Source organism: Mustela nigripes, chromosome 14 (assembly GCF_022355385.1).
Source record: "Mustela nigripes isolate SB6536 chromosome 14, MUSNIG.SB6536, whole genome shotgun sequence".
NCBI classification, from domain to species: domain Eukaryota; kingdom Metazoa; phylum Chordata; class Mammalia; order Carnivora; family Mustelidae; genus Mustela; species Mustela nigripes.
The window spans coordinates 70,639,818-70,658,254 of NC_081570.1; the positions used below are offsets into that span (position 1 = coordinate 70,639,818).

Below are 18,437 nucleotides of genomic sequence, written 5' to 3' on the forward strand. Positions count from 1 at the left end.
GATAGCCACAGAATCCAAAAACTTACAGAATTCCTGAGAGATTCCGGGCCAATGGAAGAATAAAAAGCAGCTGAGCTCTGAGAGAAATGAGAACAAAGACTATAGAAAATACAAAGAGAATCAGTTTCTAATATTTGGAAGCAGGAAGAACCCAGTGAGTCAGAAGGCTTGAAATCCATGTCTTTAGAAAGAAACCTTGGTTTCCTCTTGAAATGCAGGCGAGGAAGCCTAAGTTAAAAGGTTTTGCAAAGGAGACTACAAAAGGCAAAGCCCAGTCTGTCCCAAGTCTGAAGAGAGAGAGGAAAAAAAAAAAAAAAAAACGTTCTTTCTGGACAAGAGAGCTGAGAGTTAGAGAGAAGTTCTGATTTCTGTAGTTAAATCTTGCATGTGGTTGAAAAAGGTAAAGTCTGTTGCAATAACAAACAAGAAAAACATTATTTCCAAAGAGTGGTTTCTATTATACTGAGAACAAAAGGAGAAAAAGCAGGTTACTGAAAGGTGAAGAATGGTATGAACTTAAGTCTGACTCTAAAAAGGAGAGAGAATGGAACACATTTTCTGAGCCTGATTCTGTGAAAAGCTAGGAGATAAAATTTAGAGGATTTCAGCCAGGTCTTAGAATTTTGCTTCCAAAACCACAAGCCCGTGAATGACAGCTGCTCCTTGAGGGCCTTGCAAACTGCTTCCCAGGCAGAAAATGGGCTGGGGTCACCTGCCTTAAGCCCAGACAGTACTTGACACAGGGTTGGGGGAGGGATGGGGAAAAGGCAGGGAGCGCGCTATGCAGCAAGTCTGCTTTCCAGAAAAAATTGGAGCAAAGTCCCCGTAGCCCTCTATAAAGAAATTACCAAGTGTTTTGATACAAATGAACTCACAGGTGTTTACAGTTCACGGCACTTATAAAACCAGGTGAAACCCCCAGCCTGGTTTTCAGCACATAGTTTACAATTTTAACCACAAGAAAACATTCTTCCCAAAATAGAAATCTGGTCCTTGAAAATTTCACAGAAGACAGGCTTTCCAGCCCCGCACCTGGGACATAATGTCCAATAGTTCATGTGCGGTCCATTACAATAAATGTTTTAAGAGCTCAGGAGAAACAAAATGCATGTGAGTACACAATGGACCCCAGTTTCTAAGGAGTCTGCTCTAATATGGATTTCTTCTCTGAAGCAACTACAGTGTTTCTAAAACTTATATGACCAATATAATATCTAGTAAGAACGGCCTGATTGCGTTTTTTGTTTGCTGTTTGTTTTTAGAAAAAAATCATGTTAAACTCTAAATTGCTCTTTGAACTGGATCATCAAATCAGCACAGGAATGAAATGTACCAGCTCTTTGGCCATGCAAGTGACAGGCTGTAAGCACATTTTGTAACATGAGTATTCAATGTGGCACGAAACTTTCCTTATCAAATTATTTCTTCCTTCTTATCTCTTGTTCTTTTCCAGCAGGCAGGAGCCTGTGCATGGCCTCCAGCGTCTTCTAGGGCTCGCTGCTCTCAGACTTCCCATCTCTCATCTCCCTCACAAAGTCCAAACACCATTCCTACTTGGATCTAACACCACATGAAAAGAAGGCAAATATTTAACATTAACATCATTTAATAAACACGTATAGAAATTTCTGTGTGTTGGGCATAAATACGAATCACAGCACTTTACAGACATTATCCCGTTTTATCCTCAAAAAAAAAAAACCTCTGAGATTAAATTCTCACCTCTAATTTACAGAAGAGGATGTTCATCGGAGAACTAGTAAGAGGTGGATCCAGGAGTGAAGTGAGTTTTTTTTTTTTTTTAAAGATTTTTATTTATTTATTTGAGAGACAGTGAGAGAGAACATGAGAGGCGAGAAAGTCAGAGGGAGAAGCAGAAGCCCCATGGAGCTGGGAGCCTGATGAGGGACTTGATCCCGGGACTCCGGGACCATGACCTGAGCTAAAGGCGGTTGCTTAACCAGCTGAGCCACCCAGGTGCCCTGATGTGAGTTTTTTTTAAATGAAACACTAAGCCGTGCTAGCTTAAGTTACAGTACTAGAAACGGGGGACTGAAGCAGAGTTCTCAAACAATGCTAAGTACTCACATGTAACCATTATAAAAAATGGAGATTTAAAAAACTTGATAAATGGAGTTTTTTTAAATGGAGGAAGGTTATCTAGAATGTTCATGTGGACAGGTTTTCATGAGGGGCTTCTAAAATCACAGTTTGTGAAGCTTTATGGTACATATCTATATATAATAGAAGTATTAGTCAACTGACACAATCACCAGTCAAATCTGTATACACTTTTAAATCATTAATTACATTTATTTCTCTGATTATTATATTTGGGAGATCCAGAAAAGCACATAGTAAAAAAAAAAAAAAAAAACACTCCTAATCCCACCATCTAGAAATCATCATCACTGATATTTTTTTTAAGATGTATTTATTTATTTGACAGTGAGAGAAAGTAAGAGAGAGAGCAAGCAAACAGGGGGGAGGGGCAGAGGGGGAGAGAGCACAGAACCTGATGCAGGACTCAATCTAAGACCCCGAGACCATGACCGGAGCTAAAACCAAGAGTTGGCCACTCAACCAGCTGAGCCACCCAGGCAACACCATCACTGATATTTTTATAGAGAGTCTCTCGTCTTCTTTCTCTGTGGATATTCATTGTTTGGTATAGTGACTTAGCATTTATTAAATTCTCTTTTTCCCAAAGTGATACATTATTCAAAGAAAAACAAGTTGTACTTTTTTTTCAGTGTCTACTAAATATTCTCAAAGAGTTGTAGAAGTCCTAAAACCAATACATTAGGATTACAAAAGTACTTTAAGAGTAGAAATAAACTCCCAGTGATGTATACACTGGAACATTCTTAGAAATTCAAATACTTCAGTCTCACTGAAGCCATGATGGTGATAGTTTCCAAATATGATTTCATCATTACATTTTCTGCATTGCCCAGAGCAAAGTGTTAGCATCAGTAGGTTGAAAACAGCACTTACTCTTAAATTTGTGCACAGATTAATTGATAAGACACATACATTAATTCATTATTGTTTTCTTAGTATACTGATTCTAAAACTTCTCTAAGATAGGAAGGCACAAGAAAACCAAAAGGAAATATTGATTTATGACTATTCTCATACGGCTTAACATTTGTGAAGTAAACTGTATCCACCAAGTGTGTTGTAATTATTAATCACAAAACACCTTGCCGAGCTAGTTGTAGAAGAATTCTTTCCTACAGGAGGAAAATTAACACTATAAATCAACACTCCAGTTTGAAAATTGGCATGGCTACATGCTATGATTTCCAGCATCACAAGAGGCTGAAGGAATTCCTCAGTTGAGAGGAGCCTACAACGTCACAGCTTCGAAGCCAGCTTCCTCTTGACCGTCCCAGTAATTCTGCCATATGGATTGTCTAAGGGTAGCAAGACCTGTAGAAAAACCACATGGCAACTTCAGAGGCATTACAATAGACCTCTCCTTTTTCCGGTGAATCAACAATAAAAACCACAACTCGATAAACAGGAAAATGTATATGCCCTACAGTCATACAGCAATGCCTTATTTTCTAGAAAATTTTGTAGAAAACTTTTCTAGAAAAATTTTTGAAAAATTTTAATCATTGGGCTATGAATGTTTCTCAAATGCATTATATATCCCTGTCTTTTCAATAGAATGTTCTGAACATAATTTGGCCATTGCTTGATGACTCACTTTGAACATCAGTCATTGTCCAATGCTAAAATACTGTCATGCCCTCAGGAACATTTGAGATCCTCGGGGATGTTAGCCCAATACTAAATGGCTCCAGAAAGCTGTGAGTTTAGAGTGGTTCTGTCTTCCCACCCTGTCATTTGTCACTCCTCTGCCGTTGTCAGTGTGTCCTAACTCCCTGCTTTTCGTGTGTTGCCTTCGCTTTGTAGCCACGTGCTGGGTGGGGGCCCGAGAGCAGCTCTGGCCAGCCCCAAAGTGCAGACATGGACCCAGGACAACTTGTCCAGCCTCTCAGGTGTCTTCACGCAGAGCCCTGGCCTGAAGGAGCTGGGCTTTCTGCCTATTCTTCAGGTGGGAGCTAAGGAAGCTGCCAGTCTGACTTCTTGGATAGAGAGACAACCGGCAAGCCGGCAACAAGTCTTTGAGCTGGGATCGGTGCAGGCTGGAGGTGTCTGGGGGCCCTGAGGAGACCTCCTTTCTCTTCTAGTTTCCTTGGCTGAGCACTATCCCATTCACGACACTTGACCCTTTTCTGTTTGGGGTCCTTTGTTTTAGCTTTGGTGGACATGGCCAGGATTACTTCCGGGTCCCTCTTGTGCTTTTTAGAAGGTAATTTGTTTTAAAAGGCTTTCTACTCTAATTAGTGGGGTTCTGGTAATCACCATGCTTTCTTTCCATCGCAGTCAACAATGCTGTCTCCCTCCTCAGCTGAGTGAACTGTACCTGGGGGTCAAAGTTGCTCTCCTCTGCCACACAGAGTTCTTGAGCAGCTATGCCAGGCATCTAAGCATGACTTCTCTTCCCAGTGCTGCTCCCCAAACCCCACCTAGAGATGTGGTGGTGCAGAGCCCCCACAAAGCCCAGTAATATCATCTGCAGAACAGACACAAGGTGACTGGTCAGAGGACTGTAGCTAAGAAGAAGGCTCCTAGGTCAGCAGGCCCAGAATTCTATGGCCGCGGAGCCACGTTGATAGATGGCCCCTCCCTCCTCACCTACACACTAAAAGAAGCCATCAAGATGATGTTTTTCAAATTCTAGAAGTCCATGAGAGGATGGATCAAACAGAGAGATCCTACCATTCTGCAAGTGGTTCGAGAGGGGAAGGACAGTTCTAATTTCCAGGGCCCCACCACTTCAGGCTGTCGAGTCAGACACTCCCACTTGGTTTAACCTTCTGTCATGGCTTCCAACAACTCCACGTAAGTGTTTTTCGCAAAACAAGTTTCCTTTCAAAAAGTGCACTTCCTCATCTCGCTTTCTAGAATTGCCACTGGAAACACAAACACTCTTTCATTTTTCTGTGGACATTTTCTGTTTATATGCTACTTAAGTTGACAACTGAATCCAAAGTTAAAGACGTTGAAGGAAAATGAAAATAGAATCTTTTTCTTCTCCTCCTTGTCGCCTCATCATGGAAGAATAATGAAGCCGTGACCTTGGGTGGCACTTTTCAGAGAAGCAGATCTCAGAGCTGTCTCCTCGGGCACACTCTGTGCTTTCCTTTTCTTTGACTCCCCGCAGCCTCCAGCCCTCCTCCACAATCACTCATCCACTTCTAGGGTACTCCAGCCTCAGGTACGGAAAGGCCTGGAGTCTGAGAGGACTTTAATCAGTGGCAGCTATAAATACTCCAGAAGCAACAGCTGTGAAGAGTTTTGCTTGGTGATGTTATCATCCCAAATTTATAAAGACAAGTAAGGGTGTGGGGGCAGGAGGGTGGATGTACTTTAAATATTTTTAAAGTTCTCTTACCTCTTCCTTGTTGATCAGTCCCATTTTGGACATGTCTATGTTAAAGTAGTGCATGTTGGGAAGGCTAATTTCCATGTCTTCTATCTGGAAACCGAAGTAATATGGATCACATTGGGCAACAGTAAAGCTCTCTCCCTCTATCACTTCTCCCCTGCAACCCACCTGCCCTGCGCCCCATTACTCAAGTTCCACCTCTGTCCCTGAGACATCCTCTGGTGGTCCTCCACTGCTCGACACAGCTGTCTCCTGAGAGTCCTACTATTAGATGGTGGACCCCCTCTTTTCCCCTCCAAGTACAAAAATCTGTTCTCAGAAAAGTAAGAGGTCCTTGGGTCAGAAACCTATGTGAGCTACAGTATCCAACTGGCCTCCTGGTGCTGGCCAATCAACTTCTTAAACCCTTCCTCAGTCCATTTCCTCCTCTCAAGGCCTGTCCCAAACATTTTCAGGCCCTGGGGTCAGAATACAATTGGAGACCCACATACCAGATGTTTAAAATAAATAAATAAATAAATAAATAAAATTATGAATCAGTCAGGAAACTTTAAAGTGACAACTTGACAAATATACCTTCATAACAGCCTGGAAGGCTAGGATGTAATTTAGAAATCTCTGACTGCTTGCAGTGCCATCCCAGGATGTGGTAGTGTGCGCAGAGCCCGACCCCAGGCCCATCGCACCTTCTTTCTTGGACTCACATGGGTGGACACCCTTGCTTACATGTTAAGTGTCATTCATACCTCCTGCAAACATCTGCCCCTTCACCTACTCTCAGGCCTAATGGTGTATGCACTGATGGCATAATCAGCCTCCAGAGGATGGGTCTGAGAAGGAGGTTCAACCAGTTGCTAAAAGTAGTCTCAGGTTATTTGGGAGTTAATTCTGGGGTGCAAGTATCCAGAGAATGATCTAGAAAGGGATGTGTGGGTCCCTGAAGAGTTTGCTGCCTTGGTCCCACTGACTCTTCTTCCAGTGGAAAGAGGCATAACCAGAGAAAGGCCTGGAAAGTGCTGGACCATGCAGGCATCCCTCTTGCCCAAGTTGAAGGATGGTACTCGTCCTCTCCATCCCATCATGGAACTAAATTCAGGCCCTTCTTGCCAGATTTCTGCTTTCCAACAGCCTCCAACAGGTCTCCTTGTCTGTAATCCATTATCCTTTTAATTTGTCACCCTTTTTTTAAGAGCAATCTTTCTAGAGGGCAAATCCAGTAGTGCCACACCTTGCTTAAACCCCTCCGTGGCTGCTAAGAGCTTTAAAGTTAAAGTGCAGACTATGAACAAGCCCACAGAGATCCTCCTGATCTGGTTCCTGCCTCACCCCTAGGCACATGGAAAGACTTGCACACATGGAGCTTCACATATAGCAGATCCTCTATAGTAAATGATGGTTCTATGATGCCACCTGGTCTCTATACCTACCATGCTCCCTCACCCTTGAGTGTGAACCCAGATAATCCTTATTTGTACAATCTGAGGGTTTTGAAGGGGCGGGGGGTGGGAGGTCGGGGTACCAGATGGTGGGTATTATAGAGGGCATGGATTGCATGGAGCAATGGGTGTGGTGCAAAAGTAATGAATACTGTTATGCTGAAAATAAATAAAAAATAAATTTAAAAAAAAATTCCTATTTGTCCTTTAAGACTAAACCCAAGCCCCTCACGTTCAGAAAGCCTGGCTTGCCCTATGTCCCATACATGAGTTAGATACCTTTCCCTGTATTTTCATTATGCTCTATCCTCTATTGCATCATTAGTTTACTTATTTTTTTTCTTTTACTCAGTGATGACCTCTTTGAGGGTAGGCACCCTGTCTAATTTATCTTTGTATTCTTCATGTGTTGACAGAGATATAATAACCATCTAATAACATCAGATGGATGGATGGAATCTGTCTGCATCTATCCTTCATTCCCTGTCTACCCTGAAACACAGACCCTTGGCCTAATTATTCCTCCTTCAGGGCATTGAGTGTCCTGATATGAAGCTTAAGTTGTGGCAGGTTGGAAAGACCCACAGAATTTTCAACAAACCTAAAGAACTATAACAGTGGCCCATGTTTTCAGGTTGGACAGATTTTTCCATTTTTTGCTCTCTTCTCACTTGCTATAACAAGCTTTTGAACAACAACAGATGTCATTTTTCATGTGTCTTCCACTGTCTTATTTTAACTCTCAACTCTCTGTCAGAGCTGACAGGAGACACAACACGTTCTCTTAGTCTTCAAGATGGCAAGTGACAAAACATACCTCAGGAACCCGGCTCAAAGAGTGCACCTGGATGTCATAGAGGGTCTTCTGGACAGAGGGGGAGTATTCGCCTTTGTCATAGGGTCCAGCAAATTTCTCCAGGACAATGTCCCGAACAGTATCCCTAAAACACAGAAGAGAGACCTGAGGACTCATAAGGTGGTTTTTTAGGAATGCACCATAAAGTTGGAAGTGGTGACCTTCTGTTCCCCCAGAAAACAATTTTATTGCTGATTTTAGAAGAGATTAATATCCTGGAATGCCTTACTTCCAAAAACACCTCACTTCCAATTTCCTTACACACACACACACACACGCATACACACACACCCCATTCAACAAAGGTATTGTCACTAGGCAATCCTCATCATCTGGAACTAGGAACTGGACATGACAGAGTAAATCTTCCTTCCATTTGAAGAACCCATGAATAGGACTTACAAGTATGCTACACTCTTACTGCTTAGCTTGGCCAGTTCTTTGCATTATTGTTTTTTCGGGGTTTTATTCTGTGCCAGGCTTGGTGTTAAGGATTTTACCTAATTAATTCACTGAATGCTCTCAATATACCTGAGACAGGTATTATTATTATTCCCAATTTAGACATGAGTAGTCTTAAAATTAAATGATCCACACTAAGTCTCTTTCCTTAGTGGGAGACCCAACTAAGACCCTGATTCTGCCATGTTCAATTTTGTGCTCTTTCCAACATAAATACATCATCCTGCTGTCAGTGGAGAACACTTAAAATAAAAAAGGAAAAAGAAGATTGAGGTGAGGTTCTCTGTAAGTCTTTTCAAACCCATCACATAATAAAAGGAGTAGAGCAAAACTATGCCAGTGGGAGGAAGTTACCAGGGGGCAGATTCCAGCCTATTAGAAAGTAACATTTCTAGCAATTAGAAATTCAGTGGAGGAATGCCTGGTCAAAAAGCGAATTCAGAGTCCAGAAGCCTAATTACTGCTTATCAGGGATATTATAATAATAACCACACCTTTACATTGTTAAGGCATTTATCATTTATAAATTGCTTCTGTGACTATCATCTCATTTTGAGTTAGCCTACAATGACCAACTGTCCCAGTTTGCCTGTGACCAAGGGGTTTCCTGGGACATGGAACTTTTCAGTATCAAAATCAGAAAAGTCCTTGGCAAACTGGGGTGAGTTTGTCATCCTCATGTAGCCCTCTCTGCATCTACTATGAGTTAGTAAAACCAAATATCATTATCCTAGCTCGATACAGTGAGTCTTGAAGTGTGGTTCCTGGGTCAGCAACATCAGCATCAGCTGGGAGCTTACTGGAAATGCAAGGTCACAGGCCCCACCCCAGACCTACAGAATCAGAACCTCTGGAGGTGGGTCCAGTAATCTGCATTCTAACCAGCCCTTCAGGTGATTCTGATACACAGTAATGTTTGAGAACTACTGATGTAATCAATTGAAAACAGGAAAAGAGCATGGTCTTTCAGCTATCCAACAGAAGGGACCCTAAACAGTGGGAAGGTTGAATTGGATGACCTCTAAGTTTCCCTTTCAGATGAAGAGTCTATGACCTTGGGGCCCCTGGGAAGAGGGAAGAGCCAGCACCAGACCCTAGCATATGCTCATACCAGGTAGCATCAAAATCCATGTCTCTATATTGGTGATAGCGCCATTTACAGTACACTTGGGTGGCGAAAAATCGGTCCTTCACCTCAGGGAGGGTGGTGAACTGGTCCTTGATGAATCCTTCAAATCCAGACTGGGTTGTTTTCAAGACCTTGAGGTCTTTGATTCCAGAATGAATGACTGGAGGTCCTGTTTTAAGTAAAAATATAAGGGGATGAGGCCATAAACAAAATAGTGTCTTCTTACTGATACCTAGCTCTAAGCATCCTGGTCATTAAAACATGGTGAACAGTTTGAACAAAGAACTGCCTCACTGCTCATGTTTTCTGTCTCTCTGTCTCCTCTGAAGTCCCAGGGATGAGGATGGTGTGCCTTTCTCTCTGTCTGGATTCCATGACTCCCTGCCTTTCTCCAGCCTGAGGAGAACTGAAGGTGAGAGACTAAACCTTGTTGGGTTGAAACCCACAGAAATGAATACCTTCTTCTCAGCTCCATGTAGAGGTGACTTCTAGGCCAAATACCTTGCATTTTTTTGAGCTCTCCTTTACTCAACAGATAATCATGCTGATTCGTAAGCTCCTCCAAAGCAGTTCTGCTGTTTGACTGCCTTTATGGGATGGGGGAGAGTTAGTCCTCATGTTGATCATCTACACTGGCTCATGGATCCAATTATCATCAGACCCTCAGTTCTCTTGTGGTCATGAGCGCACTGAAACCAGACAACTTCCTGAATGGGTGGCACTGTGGACCTGGCTCGACCTAAATAGAAACTGGGATGATGAGGCAGGACCCACAGGGCACAGAACTGCCTAAGAAAATACCCATAACTTTTGGTTTGGGCTGAAGGAGAAGGGAAAAAGTTGGTTCATGGGGGCCTGGGGGAAAGAGGGCAGAGTTGGCAAAAATGGAGGGGATGATATAGCTCTCCTGCAGTTCCTGAGAACAGGAGACGAAGGGGGAAGGTGAAGGAGTGATAGCTATAATCTGAAGAAGATATTACTTGTGTACCAGGTCGTTCTAGCTCAGGACCGGGGACAGGTGGAGAGCAGAGTAAGTGAAGGGAAGATTCTCTCTTTTTCTATATGGAACACACTGTAGCTCTGCAGTTTGGTGAAGCTTGAACAGAACACGGCACTGGAAGACACAGTTCGAAATGCCAGAATACAGTGTTCTGCATCATTCTTCCCAAAGAATGATGCTTCCCAAACAAGCACAACCAATGCTGAGCAGGTCCTGTGAAGCAATAGTGGTTCCCAATGGGTGCAAACTTCTCCCTAAACACATGTGAGGCAGACCTTCAGACTGTCAGGAGATAGGAGAGTTGGACTGGAGAGATTCAACAGTTTTGTAATGAGAGAACTACAAAGGCAGGAAAATTCAGGAATTAACATCACTTATATAAAAATAGACATATAAAAATAGACTTATTTGTGCAGGCTGGAGAGGCTGGACTTTCAGGGCACACTTGGGTACAAACCCCAAGTAACACTGTGCTATGACAGGATGACTAAGGTCATCTCCTTTCAGTCATGAAGTTAGACCTGATTAATATCTTTCTTGTCTTGTTTAGTGTATAACTCATGGGCCACAGGCATCAGGCATCACTGTATTGTACATGGTTTAAGTTGAAGGACAAGAATATAATTTGGTCCTCAATTAAAATATAGGACAGCTCCTAATAACCCAATAGTTTATATCTTCTATATGGTTTAAGTTGCTGTGGTCAGCTCAGGAGCTGCAGAGTTTAGAAGTGGTGAATAATGACTATATTTTTATATTTTCCAGCCACATGTGTACATCTACCAAAGATAACAGTGGCTAGTGGCTAGTGGTAGATCAGTTGATTAAATAAGGCATTCTGGTTGGAGTGTTTCAGGATAATGAGGCAAAACTGAAATGATCTTTGTTTAACATTCTGAAGTTCCCTTTGGAAACTACATCTGAAGAAGGATCACGAGAAAGGCACTAGCAATGTCTCCATGCCCTACGTTGGCTGATGTAACAGATGTTAGATGTATGAAGACATGGTTCTGCAAAATTCGTATTTCTAAATGCTGCGTAGAGCTAATCCAAGTGAGTCTAAGTTTAAAATCCAAGAGGATTGCAGACGCAGTAAGTATCTATTGAATGAATGAGTGAATGCATGCAACAAGATTGATGCACATCAAAGAATAAGTATTTCACAGCTTGGGCTCTTTTTTTCTAGACGGTTCTCCTCCATCAATCTTAACCATTTCCCTTTCTGGTCACACCACCCAACTATAAGAGACAGCATGGCAGGGGACAGGGAGGACATCACCAATAGCTGAGAACATCTGAACTATCGGCATAAGGTTAGTTGCTGCCTTTGTCAGTCTTTCTTACTTAATCCTAACAATTCTATTAAACACTTTTATACAGGAAACTTTCAGTCATTTACCCTTAGTCACATGGCTAGAAACTGCCAGGGATGGAATTTGAACTCAACACTTCATGATTTCCTCCTTTTTGGATCCTTCCCCATCCCCACGACGTCGAGTTTCTCTCTTCCCATTTCTTTACAATAAGAGACTTTTCTGGGAGACAAAAAAGCTGTCACCTTCCCTTGCACAGTGTTCTTTGAGAGCCTCAAAGTCCCCAACCTGAAAGATACCATCACCATTTATCTGAATCAGAAACTGAAACATCACCTTTAGAAATGGCCCCTATGTGTCTGGAAAACTTTTTATTCCTTAAAAACTTCCTATTGAAATATAAAGACCCCATAAAGGATTGAATTCTTAAGCCTTTATAAACTAATATAACCTACTTCCAACAGTTTTCCCTTCTGGGGAAAAAAAAAATCCTACAGAAATGAAATGTAGGTTTGTAATAAGGAATGAGATTAGAACAGCAGTGGGAATTCTTGAGGAAGGATAAAGAGAAAGTTAATGAGAACCAAAGGCAAATTTTACCTATTTCATCTCTTCCTATACAGATGGTCTTTATCACCAACATAAGCCAATAAGACCCTCAGTTCTCTTGTGGTCATGAGCGCACTGAAACCAGACAACCTCCTGAATGGGTGGCACTTTGGCTCCTCCAATGGGCTTAATCCTAAAAGGATTCCCAAATGCAGTGTTGCATAGTGGTTGAGGCCACAGCCTTGGGACTCAGGATTTCCTGAATTCAAATCTAAGTGCTCTCTGTGCCTCTCCTTCCCTATTTCTAAGCACTATTCCCCTCATAAAATTATTTAATCTCTCTCTACCTTGAGTTTCTCATCTTGAAATAGAGATGATCATCATACCTATTTCCTGTAATTGATAGATATCTCAGATAGTATCTGCAAAGGACTTAGTAGAATAGCTGCCCCATAGAAAACACTTTCTAAAAGTTATTATGATGTTGCGATAATTGACTTTTTCTTATCAACTTTAACTACCTGTGAATGTTTCCCATGTTTCACAAAGGCTCATTGGGTTCTGAAAACTACTTCTGACATGCCATCTCTACCACCTCCAGCCCTAGAATGAGATTTATTGATCTCAGGGGAGTGTCAGCTCTACTAGGCAATTTTTAAATGATCTGTTTTCTTGCTAGAATCTAAAAATGAAGAAAGAAGTTGAGTTTTCTAATGTGCTCTGGCCTCAGTTTCACATAGAATAAAATGTTTTATGTTCCCAAAGACAATTAACCATTGCCACAGTTTTGGCAGAACATGAGCCATCTACTCTGGTGTGCTCATCATTCTATGAAGAAGAAGAACAACAACAACAAAATAAAACCCCTATTCTCTTTTAATGTGAAAATTTTTTCTTACTTGCCACATATTAGACACTCTGGATGACATGAAAGAGCTTATTTTATCTTCTCTGTTGGCAGTGTCCCAGCTTTCTGAACACTGGTACGAACCTGAGCCTTTCAAATTCATGGACCCATCAACTAAAAATATGGTGCCTCACACAAGCTAAAAACAATTCCAATTTAGATTAACAGAATTAATTCAACCAAAAGGACTGTCCTTTTCTAGGTTACTTGTCATGAAACCACTTAATCAGCTTTTTTTTTTCCTTTTTCTTTTTATTTGCCATGGTTATAGAGTAATGCAAAAGATTTTTCACATTTTCCTTTGCTAGAACATAATCTTTGCTAGCTTTTAGTGTCCTCCTACACACGTAACAGATTGTGGTTTATCTCTCAGAGAAGCATACATCCTACCCTTTAGCTCTCTAAGGGAAAGAAACTCACTGCAAATTAATAGAAAATAAGCCCAATTCCTTACCTACGCATCAGGTGTCAAAAGCACAAAGCTTTATTGAGCCAAGAAAAAAAATCCTGCCATGAAGAGGATAATTGCTTCCATGTTTAACACCTCCCAAAAGGACACAAATAGCTAAAAGGAGGATATTTTAAAACTATATTAAATCATTCTAGTAGAAAAACCTCAAACTTGTAAAGTGCTAGAAAAAGTGAAGATTAAATATCATTTGTCTTTGAGAGTCCATTTCACTCATGCAGGGAAAATGCAAGGTACCTCTGTGCAACTCTGTATGGGGAAAGATGGTACCAGTTAGGTGGAAGGAAGTTAACAGGGCTTGTGTACGAGGAGGCTGTAATCAAGATGATTTTAAAAGACTTGTGTGTACCAAAAGCTCTTTTGGAGAAACTGAAGAGTGTTTCTGTCTTGACATCAAAAAAGACATACATAGCTCTTTTGGCAATGGGCTGTCTCCATCCTGGGTCTCCCACTTCCTCCCTCTCACTTCTTCTGCCTGCCCAGCCTCTGAAATAACTTCCCTCCAGGACTTCAATTTTATCACCCTCCTCCCTTAAGACCACCTCCAAGGCCCCACTGGTCTTCATGGCAATAGATTTTTTTTTTTAACTACCAGAAGACAATATCTCTTAGTGGACATGTCTTCTCCATCTACCATTCCTCTACTTAGCTATGATTTAGCTGAATTTTTAACTTAGTGTCAGATTGGGAGGAATTTGACTTTTTAAGAATTGTGAGTTATAATTCAAATACTGGAGAGGTCTGGGGGCCAATTTAGTCCAAATTCGTGACTCAACCATTTCAGCGACTTCAAGACTTGGCTATGCTTGTCGTTTAGGGAAACACATGAGAGGAAGAGTTCGGAAGATCCGGGTTCCTTAGAATGCCTAAACCAACAACTTGCATCCCACGTGCAAAGCCTAGCTCTTCTTTCAGAGTTCGGCAAGTCACAAACATAACAGTGGTCATCCCTTTGGGTGAACAAATTTCCCTCTCTCTTCCAGACTCACTCTTGGAACTAACAGACTCTGTGACAGGTAAAAGTACACTTAGCGATGTAGCTTTCAAGGATCCGAAAGGAAAAGAGTGTAATGGGAGTTTTACAGCAATTCTGAGGGCCTAAAATGGTGCTCGAGATTCAGTAGGCTTTCTATAAATGTGTGTTCAATTGGCAAGAAAGAATACAGTCCATTAGTTACATATCCTGCCAGGAGGAGTCCCCGTGGGGAGTTGCATGGCTGGATATGTGATGGAGTGCATGTGTTTGAGGGGGCACAGTTCTCACCAACTAGCTAACCCCTCACCAAAAGTCTTCCTTACATGTTTGGCATGTGAATTGCATTGAGCAGGGTGGGGTACATACTGATTATTTTCTTCAGTTAGGCCTAATCAAGGGCATTTCTTATGACAATTTTTGTTCATTGACTTACCTCATGATATGTGCAGTTTTAGCTCTTGGATCACAAGCAAATTAAGAATTAAACTTTGCTACCCAAAGTCATAGATCCTTACTCTCCAAAGAGGGACAGAGTACAAATGTCATTTTTAGGTACACAACACTGGAAAATACCCATGCTCGTAATACATGTCCACACACATACTACATGCACTTGAGGCAACCCCCTACCCTGCTCCCTGCCAGCCCTGCATGATATTCAGAGGGACGTTGCACTCTATATGAGTCAAGCTGTGGTTTCTGGGAACACCACCGTGACTGCGGTACCGTGAAGCTTTGTGGCTTTCCGCAGAAAAAAAAAGCTTTGGCCTTATTATGGTGACTAGTTTTTCGATTCTGCAGCAACCAGGTAACTAGAATTCAGGCTGATGATAGCTCCTGGTAATTCCTGGAAAGAACAAGGGTGCGAAGAACAGCTTTTTTTTTTTTTTTTTCTTATGATCAGCAGAGCCCTATCCTTGGCCATTCCACTAACACCTCCAGGCCCTGCTAAAACATTCTTGTGGAAGTTACCAGTGACCCATTTGTGAAACTGCACAATTATCCTTCAGACTTCTTTCAATCCAAACGTCTGAACTTTCCCATGGCAACCATTGCTTGCTGTTTCCTAAATCCATTTCCTCTTCCTCCTGGGTACCTGGCGAGACCACATTTCCCAGCCACCAGTGCAGGTGGGTGTGGCTGTGTGATTGGGTTCTCTCCAGCAGAAGTGCCCTGTGCTAGTCTCAGGCACGGTGTTATGCTTGAGGGGTTTTGCCTCTTTTTGCTCCTCCAAGCTCTTTTCTTCACCTGGTTGTCTGATAAGGGGATCTACTCTCAACGTGACCCCAAAAAGTAAGGATAGAAAAAGTAAGGTTGCATCAACCTGGGTTCCTGAATAACTTCCCGGAGCAGAGCATCACCCCCACACACGCGCGCACACACACACACACACACACACGTGCGCTGAACAGGACTTTTACAGAAAGCAGCAAGCTTCTTGTATGGAGCTACTATATGTGAACATGTGTGTTCTGTTCCTGTAATCCTAATACAGTCTCTGATTTCTTGAAATGTATTTTTCTTCTGCTTCCATGACACCACTCTCTCCAATCTTCCTTCTCTCTCTCTCTGACCTTCCTGCTGTCTGACTTTTCAGACTGCCCATCCCATAAACTGGGGAATTTCCCCTCGTCCTCTCACTTTCCTCCTCTCATTTCACGTGTTTTCCTGAAATGGCTCCTTCTTGCCCACAGCTTCACCCACCATCAGTCTGTTGATGGTCTCCAAATCTATCTCCATCCCTTGTTCCCCAAATCACAAGCTTCCCCCTGAACACGTCTTAATCATATGTGTTCTCCTCAGTCAGTTCCCCCAAGCCCCCGACTTTAGGGCAACTTTAACTCCTCCTCCTCAATACCTTCCACCCCGACCCAACCCCTCACACCCATTCGGCACTCTTCAGAAATGCCTCACATAATGCCCTCTCCATCTCTACTTCCTACTGCGCGCCATCCGAGTCCATCATTTCTCCATCTCTGCAGCAAGGTCCCAAATTTCTCACTACGGCCTGTTTCTCCAGCCAATGCACAGTAACCTTGGTCAGAATTACTGAATAGGACACACACACACACACACACACACACACACACACAAACATTTCTTGTGTATCTATTGCCATCCTAAATAATAATAATAGTAGCTTCCATTTAAAGAGTGCTTCCTATGTGCCAGGTACTGTGCTAAAATGCTTTATTAATATGTATCTCCTTTAATTCCCTGGGCCATTGAGGTGAACACTGTTATCATCATCTCACAAATGAAAACCACTGAGGTGGTATAAGTAACTTTCTCAGAGTCACAAAGCTATTAAGCAGTGGACCTCGATTTCAAATATATTGTAGTCTGGGGCTAACATATATGGTTCTATCACCAGGCAAAACTAACTCCAAGTTAGACCAATCTTTCTAACTTGGTACACGAGGGGCTTCCGAATCCAACCCAAACCAATCTCTTCATTTTCATCTCAGCTCCTTACATTCTAAGAACTAGGCCCTTTAAACTTCCTACTATTCCTCAAATGCTTTGCCCTTTAAAACTAAAACTAAATTCACTTGTCCAGGATGGTGCTCAGCATAAGGCCGACGTCCAAAATATTTTAGTTTCCCTCCTCCACTCTTCCGTAGGTCCTGCCCATGTACATTCTGTTTCTTCCACATTTCTTTCCCCTTCTATGCCCGTCATGTCCTGAATCCTTTTTCAAAAGTCAATTGGATTATTTCCTCCTATCCTGTCAAGCTTTCCAGACTACCCTGGGAAGAGTCAGGTTTTTGCACCTCTTTGCCTCCCTTGCATAACTTTGATTCCTTCATTGTGGTTTTCAACCCCTAATAATGCAATAAATCTTTTTACAAGTCTATCTCCTACTATTCATCTACTGCAGACTCACCGGGGCCAAGGAATGTCTTATTCACCTCTGAATTTACAGCCTTGGTATACATAAAAAGTCCTCAAAATCCAAATGTTGAATTAATAGTATTTCAATGAATGACATAAGCATATTTCATTCATATTCTCATTTTTTAATTAGCTCTCCCCAAATCTAATTCTAGCTCCTACTATTATTTTACATGCTTGAATGTCAAAAGAGGAATATACTAAATATTGCAAAATCTCATGATTTGGTGGAGAGTTGTGCTAATCAATATGGTAGCTCCTAGCCACATGTGGCTCTTAAACATTTGGAGTATGGGAAGTGTGAACTGAGATGTCCTGTAAATATAAAAATACACACAGGATTTCAAAGACTTAACTTTTTAAAAAGAATGTGAAATAATTCGTTAGTAGTTGATATTTTTACGTACTTAAGGGACATTGTGCATATACTGGATTAAATAAAATGTATTATTGAAATTAATTTCTTTTTGCTTTCCTAATGTGAATACTAGAAAATTTTAAAATTACATGTGTGGCTTGCATCATATTTCTGTTGGACAATGCCAGTTTAGAGTTTATAATTTTATGAGGCTAGTCAATGTGGTTTAGGTAGGAAAACACTGGCTTGGAGAACCGGGAAACATTTCTTTCTCTTTCTCTCCCAAAGTCACATATGAAAGGAAAGAAGGAAGGAAGAAGGAAGGTAGGTCACATTTCAACTAATAACTCAATCAGCAAGTCAGTATATCACATGGCTATGCATCTGGGGTATTAAAAAATCATTATCATTTCAACTTAATTTAACAACTAGTTATACAGTCTCCTTTATAGGACAATAATTACATAATTGTTAACTAAACACCAAGAAGGCCCTGGCTGTGCCTGGAGTTTAATACAGATAGCAGAAATTATAAAACAACAGATAATACACTAGAACTTTCTAAGGAAGGCATTATCCAATAGAATTCAGAAGGGATTTTGGGACGCCTGGGTGGCTCA

The 18,437-nt window shown here is 41.6% G+C and overlaps 1 protein-coding gene across 1 annotated transcript in view; it reads right to left on the reverse strand.

Moving 5' to 3' along the window:
* Positions 1 to 2,287: 2,287 nt before the first annotated feature.
* The window catches only part of LOC132001962 (uricase), a 29,873-nt gene continuing 13,723 nt past the window's right edge, over positions 2,288 to 18,437 (reverse strand). Inside the window, exons 5-8 of the mRNA XM_059376968.1 lie at positions 9,333 to 9,519; positions 7,721 to 7,844; positions 5,474 to 5,557; positions 2,288 to 3,435 (exon numbers count right to left, since the gene is read on the reverse strand). Coding sequence (XP_059232951.1) covers positions 3,361 to 3,435; positions 5,474 to 5,557; positions 7,721 to 7,844; positions 9,333 to 9,519 — 470 coding nt within the window. The 3' untranslated portion in view covers positions 2,288 to 3,360. The remainder of the gene's footprint in view (positions 3,436 to 5,473; positions 5,558 to 7,720; positions 7,845 to 9,332; positions 9,520 to 18,437) is intronic.